This window comes from Heptranchias perlo, chromosome 32 (genome assembly GCF_035084215.1).
Source record: "Heptranchias perlo isolate sHepPer1 chromosome 32, sHepPer1.hap1, whole genome shotgun sequence".
In the NCBI taxonomy this organism is placed as follows: Eukaryota; Metazoa; Chordata; class Chondrichthyes; order Hexanchiformes; family Hexanchidae; genus Heptranchias; species Heptranchias perlo.
The window spans coordinates 10,229,275-10,247,139 of record NC_090356.1 but is presented as its reverse complement, the minus strand read 5'-3'; the positions used below and the strand labels follow the sequence as shown (position 1 = coordinate 10,247,139).

General features: G+C 40.7%; 1 protein-coding gene across 6 annotated transcripts in view; it reads left to right on the top strand.

Moving 5' to 3' along the window:
- rerea (arginine-glutamic acid dipeptide (RE) repeats a) overlaps nucleotides 1-17,865 on the top strand; it is a 399,886-nt gene that overhangs the window by 199,581 nt on the left and 182,440 nt on the right. For all 6 annotated transcript variants that reach the window (XM_067970328.1, XM_067970329.1, XM_067970324.1 and 3 more), the window contains 2 exons: nucleotides 7,968-8,064; nucleotides 8,179-8,283. In XM_067970328.1, coding sequence (XP_067826429.1) covers nucleotides 7,968-8,064; nucleotides 8,179-8,283 — 202 coding nt within the window. The remainder of the gene's footprint in view (nucleotides 1-7,967; nucleotides 8,065-8,178; nucleotides 8,284-17,865) is intronic.

The following is a 17,865-nucleotide window of genomic DNA, read 5'->3' as shown; positions in this document are numbered from 1 at the left end:
CTGAGATGATTGGCCTCCAACAACCACTACCATCTTCCTTTGTGCTAGGTATGACTCCAGCCACTGGAGAGTTTTCCCCCTGATTCCCATTGACTTCAATTTTACTAGGGCTCCTTGGTGCCACACTCGGTCAAATGCTGCCTTGATGTCAAGGGCAGTCACTCTCACCTCACCTCTGGAATTCAGCTCTTTTGTCCATGTTTGGACCAAGGCTGTAATGAGGTCTGGAGCCGAGTGGTCCTGGCGGAACCCAAACTGAGCATTGGTGAGCAGGTTATTGGTGAGTAAGTGCCGCTTGATAGCACTGTCGATGACACCTTCCATCACTTTGCTGATGATTGAGAGTAGACTGATGGGGCGGTAATTGGCCGGATTGGATTTGTCCTGCTTTTTGTGGACAGGACATACCTGGGCAATTTTCCACATTGTCGGGTGGATGCCAGTGTTGTAGCTGTACTGGAACAGCTTGGCTCGAGGCGCAGCTAGTTCTGGAGCACAAGTCTTCAGCACTACAGCTGGGATGTTGTCAGGGCCCATAGCCTTTGCTGTATCCAGTGCACTCAGCCGTTTCTTGATATCACGTGGAGTGAATCGAATTGGCCGAAGACTGGCTTCCGTGATGGTGGGGATATCGGGAGGAGGCTGAGATGGATTATCCACTCGGCACTTCTGGCTGAAGATGGTTGCAAACGCTTCAGCCTTGTCTTTTGCACTCACGTGCTGGACTCCGCCATCATTGAGAATGGGGATGTTTGCAGAGCCTCCTCCTCCCATTAGTTGTTTAATTGTCCACCACCATTCACGACTGGATGTGGCAGGACTGCAGAGCTTTGGTCTGATCCGTTGGTTGTGGAATCGCTTAGCTCTGTCTATAGCATGTTGCTTCCGCTGTTTAGCATGCATGTAGTCCTGAGTTGTAGCTTCACCAGGTTGGCACCTCATTTTTAGGTACGCCTGGTGCTGCTCCTGGCATGCTCTTCTACACTCCTCATTGAACCAGGGTTGATCCCCTGGCTTGTTGGTAATGGTAGAGTGAGGAATATGCCGGGCCATGAGGTTACAGATTGTGCTGGAATACAATTCTGCTGCTGCTGATGGCCCACAGCGCCTCATGGATGCCCAGTTTTGAGCTGCTAGATCTGTTCTGAATCTATCCCATTTAGCACGGTGGTAGTGCCACACAACACGTTGGATGGTGTCCTCAGTGCGAAGACGGGATTTCATCTCCACGAGGACTGTGCGGTGGTCACTCCTACCAATACTGTCATGGACAGATGCATTTGCGACAGGTAGATTGGTGAGGACGAGGTCAAGTAAGCTTTTCCCTCGTGTTGGTTCGCTCACCACCTGCCGCAGGCCCAGTCTAGCAGCTATGTCCTTCAGGACTCGGCCAGCTCGGTCAGTAGTGGCGCTACCGAGCCACTCTTGGTGATGGACATTGAAGTCCCCCACCCAGAGTACATTTTGTGCCCTTGCTACCCTCAGTGCTTCCTCCAAGTGGTGTTCAACATGGAGGAGGACTGATTCATCAGCTGAGGGAGGACGTTAGGTGGTAATCAGCAGGAGGTTTCCTTGCCCATGTTTGACCTGATGCCATGAGATTTCATGGGGTCCAGAGTCAATGTTGAGGACTCCCAGGGCCACTCCCTCCTGACTGTATATCACTGTACCGCCACCTCTGGTGGGTCTGTCCTGCCGGTGGGACAGGACATACCCAGGGATGGTGATGGAAGAGTGGGACGTTGGCTGAAAGATATGATTCTGTGAGTATGGCTATGTCAGGCTGTTGCTTGACTAGTCTGTGGGACAGCTCTCCCAATTTTGGCACAAGTCCCCAGATGTTAGTAAGGAGGACCTTGCAGGGTCGACTGGGCTTGGTGTTTTGCCGTTGTCGTGTCCGGTGCCTAGTGGTCCGATGCCGGGTGGTCCGTCCGGTTTTATTCTTATTATGACTTTTCGTAGCGAGATTTTACAACTGAGTGGCTTGCTAGGCCATTTCAGAGGGCAATTAAGAATCAACCACATTGCTGTGGGTCTGGAGTCACATATAGGCCAGACCGGGTAAGAGCGGCAGGCTTCCTTCCCTAAAGGACATTAATGAACCAGATGGGTCATGTGGCCTACTCCTGCTCCTATTTCTTATATTCTTATGTTCAATTGTCAATTGTCAACCCCAGTCCATCACCGGCATCTCCACATCATGAGTATATTCAAGGCTGAGATAGATAGACTTTTGGACTCTAAGGGAATCAAGGGATATGGGGATCGGGCAGGAAAGTGGAGTTGAGGTCGAAGATCAGCCATCATCTGATTGAATGGTGGAGCAGGCTCGAGGGGCCGTTTGGCCTACTCCTGCTCCTATTTCTTATGTTCTTAATGCTATCTTGATAAGAGTCAGATTTCAAATTAATCTTACCAGTGAATGCTTCATGAAAACCTAGATTGTGAATAGGTTCTTGCCAGTCAAATCTCTGTGCAGTATTATCTCCAAACCAAAGGAAAGGGCTGTTGTCACCAATTACCTTTGTAGTGTCAGGTTGTAGCTTATTCAAGATGACCTGTTCGGGCAGTGGACCCCGAAACTATCCTACACCTCAGTGGGTGAGGGTGGCTCGGCATTTGCTGAAGTTTCTTACTGCTGGAAAGAACATAAGAATATAAGAAATAGGAGCAGGAGTAGGCCACATGACCCCTCGAGCCTGCTCCACCATTCAACAAGATCATGGCTGATCTTCTACCTCAACCCCACTTTCCCATCCTATCCCCATATCCTTTGATTCCCTTCGTGTCCAAAAATCTGTCGACCTCCGTTTTGAATCTACTCAACGACTGAGCATCACATCCCTCTGGGGTAGAAAATTTCAAAGATTCACAACCCTCTGAGTGAAGAAATGTTTCCTCACCTCAGTCCAAAATGGCCGACCCCTAATCCTGAGACAATGACCCCTAGTTCTTGATAAAGCAATATGTTGACTGATGTAAAATTACAACCACTAACACCTTTTGACTTGCCTGCCTAACCAAATGGAAAGCCCACCTAAGGAACTTCGTGTGTTGTTCATAAAACATGATGAAGCATAAACAGGGTGTGTCTGGCTTGTTTTAACAGTATTTTATTTTGTGCTTCAATTACAAGGTCAGCTAGTCATCTTCTGATGAGTACTGTGGTTAGGTAACCAGGAAGGAAAAATGTGATCTCTAATCCTTTGCATGGGTTTGCTTGATATTGGACACTGGTGGAGAAAATGCCAAGTATCATTGGCAGAGCCACTGAACACCCAGTAGAACACTCTCATCGGGAGGCAGTAGATCCAGTATCCAGTGTTCCATGAGTAATTAAATGTGAGGGTTTTCTGACAGAAACCACCAATTCTCATCTCTCAAAGATTACTCATATCCTGATAAGAAACATTATTAATAATGTTTAGACTTAACCCACTCATCTAGTGGTTTACTTCAAAAGTGATCTGGTCATTTAAAATTGTGGTTCTTAGACATCTTTTTGTGCTGGGCTTGCTCCTGAGTTTTATCAGACTTACATATTCATCTCGGAAAGGAGTTTGGCAAATTGCTTTGTCTAATTTTTTAGTTAATCATAGAATGATATAGCATGGAAGGAGGCCATTCGGCCCATCGTGTCTGTGCCATTAATGGTCTTATTAAATCAGTGGACTAAATGTTGTTATGTGTTTGAAAATATTCTACTCTTCCGAAGCTAAATGGCAGTATGAAATCAAATTGCATCACAATATGTCCAGTGGTCATTTCGGCATTTAATTTTCTTTCCCTCCCTTTCAAAAGTAACTTCTGTTCCTAAATCATAAAATTCACAACTGTTACATGGTACGCAGAAAACATCAACATACCTTCATTTCTGGAATTGAAGAGGACTCTGTCGTGTCCCTATTTATGAGGATGGACGGCAATTAAAGACCAGCTGTGCTCAAAAACTGCAAAGGACCTGAAGCTGTTATTGCATAAACTAATATATCCCTTTTGAACCAGTGACTTTATGTGGAATGCAGTTCTTCTTTGAAAAGATTCCATTCTGAAGCTTTAATATTAATATCTGCTGAAAGGATGAGTGGATTGTATGTCTTGGTCACGACTCATAATACCACTTGGGAATAATGACAAAGCGGTATGTGCACTACATTCAAGGTTTCTGTCTATTTTTTTAAAAAAAGGCCTTTTCGCTAAAGAATTCATTATTCCACCCTCTGCATCAATATTGAAGTGGAATGAAAATTCTTATCCTATGAATGTCGGAAGAAATTGCAACAAAATCCTTTAAAACCTAATCATTGTGGGAGTAAAACTACAATTAAAGTTGTTGTCAAATAAAGGATGGCCCATTTGTTAGTAGACATATCCATTAAGTTACTCTACTTGTTCTATTTTTGAGTTTTTTTTGTTGGAGTTCAACCTTGTGGGTAATGGTAGTTGCAAGAATAATCATGTCTTGTGACTGATGGAATTTTTTAAAAAGGCAGTTATTATTTTTTTAAATGGGCTCCATTCCATGAAACATAATTGTTTGTTGATGGGGTCACATGTAGAATTATGCTGTCTGACATTACATTGAAATGGAAGAGAAGCAGATGTGCTCTTAACATCTGGCTGACTTGCATAAATTGTCTGGTTTCAGCATAATTGGTTTATGTACAGACTGATTAGCAGCCATCTTTATTTTTAAATCAATTCCTGATGTTTTTTTTACTGTGAACACAGCAAGGTTTGGCCAGGCTGCTTTAAACAGAAAGGAAGACTTCTCCCAGTTGGACTGTAAATAGACTTCTCAACCGTGAAAGGCAGCTTGTGACCATGCTTCATAAGGATCCCCTTATTATCAGCAGAGTATGCCTGCTTTGATGAAAGGCCAGTTGGCAAAGTTCTATAATCGTAGCCCTTCAATTAATAATTATTCTTCAAAGGCTTAAAAACTAGCCAGATGGGACATGTAAAGGAGTACGTTCTGTATTTCAACAGAACTTCTTCCCTTATTATCACTTTTTAAAGTTTTGTCCCTGTAAATGTCCACTCTTTCCTCACTCTTACGGGGCTACGTTTCTCGAGGTGCTCACAGTCCTCGGGCGTCTCATCCACTTGGTCATTTTTCAGGTGAGTGTCAACTGGCAAATGTGACTGTGTCAGGCATCACAGCTGAGCTCACCCAAAGACCACAACTGTAGGAGTGATTCTCCTCCCTTACCTCATATTACCCAGGGATGTTGAGGCCAATTCTCGAATCCAAACTTGGATCAGCTGCCTTGGGCAGTTCCTTTACCTCCTTCAATGTTACTTTCTCCTTCAATGTTTCTTGAGCTTTTGATTTTCAGAATTTGTTATGTATGGCCTAAGTTGTTTAAGCTTGTTAATTTATTCAACAACTTTTTTTTTAAAAACATGATTCTTGTTCAAGTTTCTCCACAAAATCAGAAGGAACTTAGGCTGCTTGGTCAACAAGTACTTGGGTCAAGGAGGTAGAGGGTAAATTACTTACTGCAGAATGAAAATCTCTTGAAAGACTGTGCATCCCCAGTAATTTATCCCATTGAGTTGCCTGATTCCATCATTGTATTTGAAAGTCTCTTCAATGAGAGAAATGAGGAATATTATACCTAAAGGTGAATAATGTACATTTATGCTTCCTTGAGCACTGGAGGATCAAGCCCTGGGATTAGGATCCTTGTAAGATATAGAATCTTCCATTGTAAATTGTGTATTTTGTCTTCAGTTCAGCAATGGAAAATCATTGTAAAAGTTTCTACTAAAAAGTGTATGCTGTAATTTGTGCAGTACAGTACATGGATGTCTTCAGGAAAAATAGCTAACACTGTGCAGTGGATATCTGGGTAATGTACATGTAAGGGAATTACAACCATAAAATACAATACTTATGAATTTTACCATATTTTGGATTAATCTGGATAGTAAGGGTTTAAGTGTTAATATGTTAATGTACAAAGCAGTGTAGCTTGTGTTAATCTCATGGATCAGATACACTTGGAAGTAAACTTTGGAATAGATTCTGAAGTAATTGTATTATCAATTTGACTAAAATTGAAAAGATTTGCTTGAAAAGAAATTTCCTTTTGAAGATAGGTTAGTGGGATCTGCTCATTATATAGAGCAAACAGTTAAAGGGTCATGTGAAGTCCATAGTTCATTTTTACAGGCCATTTCATGGCTTAGTGATCGATTATTTGTCCTTTTAAAATCAGAAGTACCTCTTTTTTTCTTAATGCAGATTAGTTTAAAAACATGTATTTTTGCTTTATTTTAGTCTTAAACAAAAAGATCTGGTTTTAAAAACTGTAACTATGGTATCCTAATTCTTATTTACAAAAGCAAGGAATTTGCAGTTGTGGCCTGCTTTTTCCACCAATTGTCAGTTCTTCATCACGATCTATGTTCATCACTGAAATCACCAAACAAGAGCTGTAGTATTTTACTTTTTGGTGAAAATCATAAAGCTGAAAGCAGTAAAATGTTTTCAAAATAATTCAGAAAAAGGTTGTTTAAAACTGTAGCAACTTTGAAAGAGACATTCAAGTCAGTATAGCATTTATAGGTACAGCTGTTTAAAGAGTAGGTTGTAAGGGGAGGTCTGGCAACTCTATGCTGAAACAATCTTGGCTTGAACTACAGCTATGTCTGGGGTAGGTTTCGTGATAGGACCTTAGCTTGGGGCTGAGCTTGGATAACAAACAGAGTTGTCAGTATAAACAAGGAATGTGCAAAAGTGGAGTCTGAATGTCAGGCTCAGCTTAGATTCTCATTTAGGAGGCCAATTTGTCTGTGTTAGATGGGTTACTTAGGGGGCGATGGCAAATTGGGCTCCTTCCTGTAGAAATCGAGTGCATCAGCTCCCAACAGGATGACATCCACATTGGAATTACTCGTCCACAAATTAGAAGGCAAATTTGTGATGGTCTCTTAAGTGATGTGCTCATATATTTCTTAAAAATTGAAGTAGTAAAGTTTCAAATTGAATCTCAATCAAAATAAATGTGATGTTAATTAGTTAATATTTTATCAGTTTTTTTTCCCTGAATAAAGATAAATTTTTGGTACTGTTTGATTTTTTTAAATTAAAAGTTCCATATGATTTTGTCCTAAAACATGCAGTGAATGGTTGCCCAACTTTGAAAAGTGATTGAGTGATTTTAACTTTTTAAAGCAATAAAATATTCTAGATATTGGAACATTGTATTTGTTCAAAATCAGTGGTAATTGTTAATCTAGTTGGAGTAAAAAGCATGGAGGAAGTAAAAATTGGTGGGAGAAAATGGTGGAAAATTGCAACAAAGATTTGTACAAGAACATTTAAAAGGGACAGATATTGAAAGATGTTGTGTTTGAATCCCTATACAGATTTCACTCAGATTCAGAGCTGTCACTTCTGATCAGGCTCTGTTGTTATGACTTGTTTTGATTTGGCAAAGCCTGTTGTTTTAAATGTATTTTCATCTGTCATAAGATTGTCATAAATCTTCCCCATAGTTTTTGGTAGATTAAATAAGGAGAAACTCTTTCCAGTGGCAGAAGGGTCGGTAACCAGAGGATACAGATTTAAGGTGATTGGCAAAAGAACCAGAGGCGACATGAGGGAACATTTTTTACACACGACTTGTTATGATCTGGAATGCACTGCCTGAAAAAGGTGGTGGAAGCAGATTGAATAGTAACTTTCAAAAGGGAATTGGATAAATATTTCAAGGGAAAAAAATTACAGAGCTGTGGGGTAAGAGCAGGGGAATGGGACTCTTTCAAGGAGCCGGCACAGGCACGTTGGGCCAAATGGCCTCCTGTGTTGTACCATATTATGATACCATGATTAAGGAACTATATTGATTTTTATCAGTGTCCAATTGTATTAGCACTTTTAACATTTATCCCACATCTGAATTTTTGAATAAATATGTGAAAATTATTTACATACATACCAATTACATTTCCTGTAGATTCTGGCCGTGAGCTTGTGATCACAGACCCAGTAATTAGGAGTCGGGAACTCTTCATTTCGGATTATGTAGACACCTACCATGCTGCAGCACTCAGGCAAGTTTGAGTAATTAATGTGATGGTTTGTCTGAATAAAGCTACAAGATTGAAATACTACTTGATTTCAAAGCAGATCATGACAACATCAATTATATACTTTTTTCCTTTCAGAGGGAAATGCAATATTATACATTTTTCTGACATATTTGCTGCCAGAGAGTTTAAGCCACGACCGGACCAATTTTTTTATATTCTGGGCTATAACCCAGAGACAAGGTAAGGAGTTGATACTTATTTTGACAAAAGTTATATACAGATGCTCTTAACATTATTTAATCAAATATACAAGGTGCCAATTTGCCTGTTTTCATGACAAAGCATTTGAAGGCGAGAGTGACATTGTAAAGAATATTAAACCAGTTAGCTAAACTATTATTTTCAAATCTGATGAAATCACCCTGCTTAGTGCCACGTTACATTAAAGGAGTTGGATTTTGCAGCTAGCTACTTCTTAAGATCTGTATCCCCTCTTTCCCCCCTGCTGCCCGCCACTGGCCTTCATCTCCCTGGGCCCCACACTGATCAGATATGAATGACTTCCTTCCAGGACTTTGCCAACACCACTTTGAGCTGTTGGGCAGGAGCAGCCTCAGAGCAAGTTTCCCCCCTGCAGTTAATATTCTGGGTCTCTGTTTGGCATCTTCTCACAGCAGTGCAAGAGAGACTGGGAAGTCACCAGAGTGTGAGAATTAAATCTGTGTCCCACCATTCCATGGATCTGTACTTTAATGCTTGACAAAGTCAGCAAGATACACTCAGCACGATTGAAAGTGGTTTGAAATTTTCATTTGATTTGTTCCTTTTTTCTTCAGAGAATTGGTTAGTGTAAAAAGTTGCTCTTGCTGTGGGATTTATCACTGTGCTTAGTGTTGCCATTGGGATTTCAGTAAAGTCTAATGTTGGGCATGTGAAACTTTTGTACTACTCCACTTGAACTGTGGAAAACAGCAGTACAATTACAGATTTTGTCCTTCCAAACTTTGTCGTGAACATTTTAAGCTGTATATTGCTGATGTGAAGTACTGATGGTTATAGATCAATCACCAGTAGTGAGAGTAATTAAGAATATTATACACAAAGCATATTGATGCAACATTAAAGTTTATTGGTTCATGTTTAATTTTTCCCATAATGTATTGGTACCAATATGCTAAATAGCCTCAGGATAACACTGTTGAGACAGCCATTTTCTAAAGCTGCAATTTTAAGGACGGTGATTCCAAGTGGTTTCATGCTTTGACTGTATATGCTGTAAATAATTTATGAAAAGTTCCTTGTACCCTAAACCGGGCAACATGTTAATATCGTGCACCTATATCGTGAGTATAGCAGTTTAAAAATGTTGTACCTCTGGAACATTTCAGACCTTTTGTAAATAAAGTCTGCTCAATGTGCCATTTCTTGAATATTCCAAAATAACTTCATTTTATGACCCTGTAAGTGTAACTAACCCCAAAAGTTTGATTTTTAAAATCTGCCCTAAATTGCCCGTATGCCTGTTAGTCAATGTTATTTTTTTTAAAACCTTGAATCTATACAGTAGAGGATTTGCTATTTAATGAGAGAGTCTATTATCAATTGTTTTGTTAGATGGAATACTGTGCAAATAGACTTTCACCTTGAGCGGAGGAAAAACTGGCGTCCTTCACTTGGTTACATTATGGTTACATCTTGTGACAAAGTCTGCTGCCTGATTCCACCCAACCCTACTAACTACATGTGACCCATATACATGGGAGAAATAAAGATACAAAAAGGCTCGTAACAGTGTTTTTCAAATATTCCAATATGGGGAAAGTATTACACCCGGGGAGCCTATGTTGTACTTACTGAAAAAATGTCCCTTTTTTTGGATTTTATACTATATCGTGTTTATATCACTTCATGACCTTGCCCTTCTCTATCTTTGTAACGTCCTGCAGCCCTACAACCCCCCCTCCTAACTGTTCATTCCTCTGACTCGGCTTTCTGTGCATTCAGCCATCTAAACCGCACACTCCGGAATTCCCTGCCTAGTTACCTCTGTCTCTTCGCCTCCTTCTCCTCTTTTAAAACTCACCTCTTTGCTCAAGCTTTTTGTCACCCTTCCTAATATCTCCTTCTTTGAGTTGACATCCATTCATTTCTGATAACACCTCTGTGAAGCACCACTTGGGACGTTTTTCTACATTAAAGACATTATAACAACAGTAAGTTGTTATTGTAGTAGGTGTTCTGCTGGGGATTAGTGTTACCAATCACACCCATAAAAGGCACCAAGTCCCCAACAACCAAGAGCGTACTTTTACCTGCCCATTATCTCGATAAACAATAGCGATGCCCAGGGGTCGAATTAGGAACCTTTGCCACTATATTCTTGTTTAATAGAATGTGACATGTGATTCTCCACAACTTCATTATGCAGATTGAATGTATACTTAATCAGTCCAAGGATCAAGCTATAAACTGTGGAAAATGTATTTAATGTAGAACAAGTAAATGAATAGCAATCAGTACAAAACAGTGTATTTACAGTAATTTACAAACCTAACTATTCTTCATTTATCAAACAAACAAAGATGCTTCTCTTCAGCTATATCTCGATGTAAAATTGAACTTTCAAAATGGATGTTCACTTTCATGCTGAAGCACCGCCATGGAGCCACACTAGCCCAGTTTCTCTGCTGGCTAAAGACTGGTGATCTGCCCCCCCCCACCCGCCACCAGAATATTCTGGCCACAGAACTGCCCATCAAAGTATTACAATCAATCATGGACTTGCCCCTTTTCACAGGGCTCAGACACAGCTGTCGATCAAAACCACAACCCCAGGGTTCTTGATTCTTTCATCTGTGTCAGTGGATTTGACTGACTGACTTCCAAGATCTTTTGATGATCTCTTAGAACAAAATACACTAATAAACTGCAGTAGTTTTAATTACGTAGATCAGCTGTCAAATACTTTGAATACCATAGAATCACTTTATAGCACAGATGGAGGTCATTTGGCTCATTGTGACTGTGCCGGCTGTATGCTAGAGCAATTCAAAACTAATCCCACTGCCGTACTTTCTTCTCTGATTGTACTGGTCACCCGATTTTCCCTTGAAATGTGCAATGGTTTATCTCCAAAACTACATTTAGTACTCTAACTATGGCTTCGCCAATGTCTTGTATAAATTTATCATTACTTCTTTACTCTTGTACTCTATGCCCCTATTTATAAAATCCAAAATACCGTTGGCTTTTTGTGTGGTTTTATCTACCTGCAATTGCACTTTCAGGGAATTATGTATTTGAACTTCTTGGTGTATCTCTTTATCTTTCTGTGTCTTTCTATTGAGTGTATATTCCCATTCCTTATTTTTCCTCCCAAAATGTATTAACTTACAGTTATCTACATCTAATTGTAACTGCTAGCTGTCTGCCTATTTCGCTAAGCTGTCTGTTTACCTGAAGTCTTACAATTCTCTGCTTTTTGCCATTCTGCCTACTTTTGTGTTGGTAGCAAATTTTGAGATTGTGCACCCTATCCCAAAGACCAAATCATCTATATATACACCGAGAACAATATTCTGGTCCACCACTTCCAACCCTTCTCCAATCTGAGCAGCGCCTGTTTATCCTAAATGTTCGTTTCTCATCTGCCAAACAACTTTCTATCCATGCTGCTATGCTTCTTCTTTTCCATTTGCTTGAATTTTTCTGACGAGCCTCTTTTGAGGCACTTTATGAAATGTCTTCTGAATATCAATACACACTACAGCTACTGTATCTACTGTACCTTTATCCACTTCTTCAAAAAACACCATTAAATTTGCCAAAATAGCTGTGATGGTGGGTAATTAACATGTTGTCCCGTCAGCTAACCAAGACCCTGTTCAACAGAACAACACCAAGGAGTCTGCATTCAATGAGCATATTAAACTCCCCTTTGACAGAAACCAAAACTCAAACCCATATTAATTGACTTCAGCCTGCCAGACCTTGTAGAAACAACTAACAGAGACCAGCTTTAACCCTGTGTAGCCATCAATAGAGAATCTAAAGGAAAATGATGCAACCAAAATTGCAATACAGCAGCAGAAATGGTATCCTGGGAAGTTCAACAAATACAAAAATCTGATGAGATGTACAGAAATCCAATGATCTTGGAGACCCCGTCAGGTCCCCTTGTGGAGTCCTTAGACGCTGGGCATACCAGTTTGAAAACCCACATGAAGTACAAAAGTAGTGCACTGTGGTAAGTGTATGCTCTGTTTAAGGATGTGGCTTTTATTTTTTTCTCCCAATAATCAACCCTCTTCCCCCCCGCCCCCCCCCCCCCCCTCGGTGGACACTCGTGTAGCATAATTTGTTTTGTTGTTTTTGAACTACGCCTACCATTGCAGTACCAATCGCACTTCAGTCACCAAGTGAACGAGAAGCATTGCTGTGGTATGGAGGAAGTCAGTGGTCCACGCGTGCAGAGTGTTATTTATTGGGCTCCAAGTGCAAGCTGTTCCTATAGATTGAATACAGTTGACCGATTGCTCAGCTTTTCCTGATCAGCAGAAATGAAAAATAAGCCTGCTGTGCTGGCAGAATTTTTTTCAAAGTTTTAAGAAGGCTTTGCACAGCGCAGTCTAATTGGCCCCTGGTGTGGAGAAGCAAAAAGCAAAGCAGGAGATCACCTGTTGGAGGTGATATTGCTTATTCCTGAACTGGCAGTTTTAATAGTTTTTCTGGCACTCGCATCAGAGCGTGAAGTACTTCAAGGTCATTTTTCAAAATGTGTACAGCAAAATGTTCAACTCATTGATGATCATGTATAGAGCAGAATATGACCTCACTACATTCACTGAAACAAAGATTTTGGCAGTTCGATAAAACCTATTTTGGTTTGTTGGAAAATTATCCTGGGCCTAACTCAACTCGGGAGGGAGCTATTGTTCTTTCAGTGTCTAAGCAGTAGAGAACACCAGTGTAGCGATTTGATACTACTTTGCTGGTATTCCTTTTCACATCTGTATTGTTAGAATGAAAAATATAAGAATTGGTACTGATAGCATAGTGATTCAATGCATAATGCACGTATGCACAAAGCATACACCGAGTGTAATGTATCCAAGTTTGCTGACAATACAAAGCTAGGTGGGAAAGTAAGCTGTGAGGAGGATACAAAGAGTCCGCAAAGGGATATAGACAGGTTAAGTGAGTGGGCAAGAAGATGGCAGGTGGAGTATAATGTGGGGAAATGTGAGGTTATTCACTTTGGTAGGAAGAATAGAAAAACAGAATATTTTTAAGTGGCGAGAAACTAGCAAATGTTGGTGTTCAGAGAGACTTGGGTGTCCTTATTAAAAAAAACACAAAAAAGTCAGCATGCAAGTATAGCAAGCAATTAGGAAAGTAAATGGAACGTTGGCTTTTATTGCAAGGGGGTTGGAGTACAAAAGTAAGGAAGTCTTATTACAGTTGTACAGGGTTTTGGTGAGACCTCACCTGGAGTACTGTGTACAGTTTGGTCTCCTTATCTAAGGAAGGATATACTTGCCTTAGAGGCAGTGCAGCGAAGGTTCACTAGATTAATTCCTGAGATGAGAGGGTTGTCCTCTTTGGAGAGATTGAGTAGAATAGGCCTATTCTCTCTGGAGTTTAGAAGAATGAGAGGTGATCGAATTGAAACATATATGGAGGGCTTGACAGGGTAGGTGCTGAGAGGTTGTTTCCCCTGGCTGGTGAGTCTAGAACCAGGGAGCATAGTCACAGTTTGAAGGGTTGGCCATTTAAGACTGAGATGAGGAGGAGTTTCTTCACTCAGAGGGTTGTGAATCTTTGGAATTCTCTATCCCAAAGGGCTGTGGATGCTGAGTCGTTGAATATATTCAAGGCTGAGATAGACAGGTTTCTGGACTCTAGGGGAATCAAAGGATAAAAAAAAATGGAGATTGGGCAGGAAAGTGGAGTTGAGGTTCAAGATCAGCCATAATCTTTTTTTTATTCGTTCATGGGATGTGGGCATCGCTGGCAAAGCCAGCATTTATTGCCCATCCCTAATTGCCCTTGAGAAGGTGGTGGTGAGCGCCTTCTTGAACTGCTGCAGTCCGTGTGGTGAAGGTTCTCTCACAGTGCTGTTAAGTAGGCAGTTCCAGGATTTTGACCCAGCGACAAGGAAGGAACGGCGATATATTTCCAAATCGGGATGGTGTGTGACTTGGAGGGGAATGTGCAGGTAGTATTGTTGCCATGTGCCTGCTGCCCTTGTCCTTCTAGATGGTAGAGGTCACGGGTTTGGTTAAGGTGCTGTCGAAGAAGCCGTGGCGAGTTGCTGCAGTGCATCCTGTAGATGGTACACACTGCAGCCACAGTGCGCCGGTGGTGAAGGGAATTAATGTTTAGGGGGGGGTGAATGGGGTACCAATCAAGCTGGCTGCTTTGTCCTGGATGGTGTCGAGCTTCTTGAGTGTTGTTGGAGCTGCACTCACCCAGACAAGTGGAGAGTATTCCATCACACTCCTGATTTGTGCCTTGTAGATGGTGGAAAGGCTTTGGGGAGTCAGGAGGTGAGTCACTCGCCGCAGAATACCCAGCCTCCGACCTGCTCTTGTAGCCACAGTATTTATGTGGTTTATTCCAGTTAAGCTTCTGGTCAATGGTGACCCCCAGGATGTTGATGGTAGGGGATTCGGTAATGGTAATGCCGTTGATTGTCAAGGGGAGGTGGTTAGACTCTCTCTTGTTGGAGATGGTCATTGCCTGGCACTTGTCTGGTGCAAATGTTACTTGCCACTTATCAGCTCAAGCCTGGATGTTGTCCAGGTCTTGCTGCATGTGGGCATGGACTTCTTCATTATCTGAGGGAGGATGGTGGAGCACATTAGTTTATAATGTGGCTTTAAAATGGTTTTAGCTTATAGAGATAAAAAGAAAAAGTTGGAAATCTGAAATTAAAATAGAAAATCTGTACTTGTCTGTGAGCATCTGAAAAGAGAAGACAGACTAATGTTCCTGATACAGGTTAACCTATTTTTTCTCTCTTCACATGCTTAAAGACCTTGGTGTAGTGGCAGATTGGCTCAACGCACTCATTTCTGAGTCAAGTTTGGGGAGTTCAAGCCCCACTCCAGGACTTGAATGCATAACCAAACTGACACTTCAGTGCAGTGCCGAGGGTGATGCCGTCTTTTGGGTGAAGTGTTGAACCACAGCATCTGCATGTTCAGGTGGCCGTTACAAATCCCATGGTACTATTTGAAGAAGAACAGGGAATTCTCTTGGTGTCCTGGCCAACATTTCTCCGTTTGTCGGAACTTGCTGTGAGCAAAATGTTTAAATAGCAACAGTGACTTCATTTCAAAAGTAATTTATTGGATGTCAGGTGCTTTGTAACATTCGTGGGCTGTGATAAGTTGTGGTACAAGTTCTTTCTTTCTCTGTATTTCTAGCATTTTTTGTTTTGATATTGGATTAAGCTGGTCTATCTTTATACATATTTTGACACCTTGAGTCCTTATGATTTTTAATGTTTTGCTTAAAAATATTATTAAAGACCATGGCCATGCTCAAAAATCCTTCTTTTCTTAAGTTTTGTGCATTTATTCTTGCATTTGTAATTTTCCCTACCCCTTAATGTGTCTGAATATAGGTCTGACATCTGAAAGCAATAAAGATTAATAACTTACAGGCATGGAAAATGAGAACAGGATGAGTTTTGTTTTTAAGTTAACATGTGTGATGCATTATTATTTAAATAAAACTTAATATGAAATCAGAAACTTAACAAATCAGTACAGCTATCGCATGTGAGTTTGCAAATCTATGGCATCCACCAAAATGTGGCTAAATGTAGCTTATAATCGATATTGAACATTGTTAAATAGATCAGCTTAAAGCAAAAGCCAGACTTGTATTTATGTAGCACCTTATCATGTATCTCAGAAATGCCCCAAAAGGTTTCATGATGAATTTTGGTTGACTGACTGTTGCTATGTAAGTAAGTAAACACGAGCCAATTTGTACAAAGCAAGATCTCACAAATGTGGATAAATGATCAGTTAATCTGTTTTTGGTGGTGTTGGTTGGGAGAGGGATGTTGCCTGGGACCCCAGAAGCACTTCCTGTTGTTCTTCAAAATAATGCCTTGGGATCTTTGATGTTTGCCAGAACCACAGGAACAGTCAAATAGGGTCTTGGTTTAATTTCATTTGCTCTTTGGGAGTCTTTGCTGTGTCTAAATTGGCTACTGTAGTTGCCTACCTAATAACAATGATTGCATTTCAGATGTAATTCTTCAGCTGTGAAGTGCTTTGAGATGTCTCTTTTGAAGGACAGCATCTCCAGCAATGCAGCACTCGTTTAGCACTTAGCTGGATTGTTAGTCTGCTTTGTTTACTCAAGTCCCTATTGTAATCAGTGTGAAGACATCAAAAATGAAAGACCAGGGAGCTAGGTGGGGCAGGTGGGCGGGGGAGAGTTGAAGAATTCATTCTCGTGTGGAAGAGCGTGCTTTCGAGGGTTGTGGTTTTGTCATGTTCGGCAGTGTAAAGGGAGAACCTCAGAAATGCCAACTTTTAGTGAAAGAAGTCACAAGATGGATGTTAATATGCATTTATTTAAAAAAAAATGCAATTCAGCACCAAACAAAAACAAAATGCGGAGGAAAATTTAAAAAACAAAATATTTGAACATATTAAATTTTATATTTGGGGTCACTGCACTCTTGATGTAAATTTTTGAACGTAATGCAGTGCTGCAACATGTTTTTCATAAGTAATGTTAGGCACAGAAAGCTATACTAAAGGGAGTGGGCACAGAGTGTAGGCCAAGTGCTTACCCTGTGGGATGGAGAAATTGGAGGACAAATCATTTTGAATTGCAGTTGTGGATTTCCAAGCAGCCAGTTACAGCACAACTATTGAAAAAGATGTTGGAGCAGGTCACTTGTTAGCTGTCTTAGTCAGAGACTGGTGCATGAATGAAAAAAACTTCATGAAAAACAGAGAAAAGTGGAAACAGATAAAATGAACAGGACACAGAATTTTAAAAAAAGTTGGCATACTTTATGCATATACTCCTTTTGGGGGACAGATGCTTAGATTTTACATGCTCAAATACCTAGCTTATCCACCTACAATATTCATTGAATCAGATCTTGCCATTCTACATTGCAAGTGAGCCATAATTCCACTTCGCCTAGTTTCATACTAAGGCAGTGAATAGAAGACAAAATCTAAACTCTACCTCTGTTCTATTAGAGCTCATTGAATGAAGCTGTCCTGTTTGCTATCTACTTCCAACTGCAAATTTACATGCAAACCAAACTATTTAAGTTCACACCACCAGTTTTTCAGTGTTTTAATTTTTTTCCGAGGCCAAATGTGTACAATTAGGTTATGATGGATCCATTTGAAATTTGGCATACATAGATCAAAACTTGTTAAACTGGACAGACCCAATACTAAATTAGCTGATTTCAGCCCAACAGGGAGTGACTGGTGCATTAGAATTGGCTATAATAGGCTTGGATTAGGGAAGAGGAAAAATTAGCTAGGGTTGCTTACTCCTGATTACCACCCAATAAGTGCATGTCAGAAGTGGATGGCCTAGTTTGTGATGCCCCTGTGGTGAAATGGCCTGCCAGCACTCGCTGTCTAGCGTCATGCATGAAGAATGTTTATTTGGGAAAGGTGTGCAAGGGCTACCGGCATTTACGGATACAAACCTCCAGCAAGAGTAGGCATCTTAAGGAAAGGAAGGGAGGAAAATACAAACAAAAGAGACATCTATTCTATAGGTAAGCAATTGTCAACCTGTTTTGTACCTATTAATTACAATTTT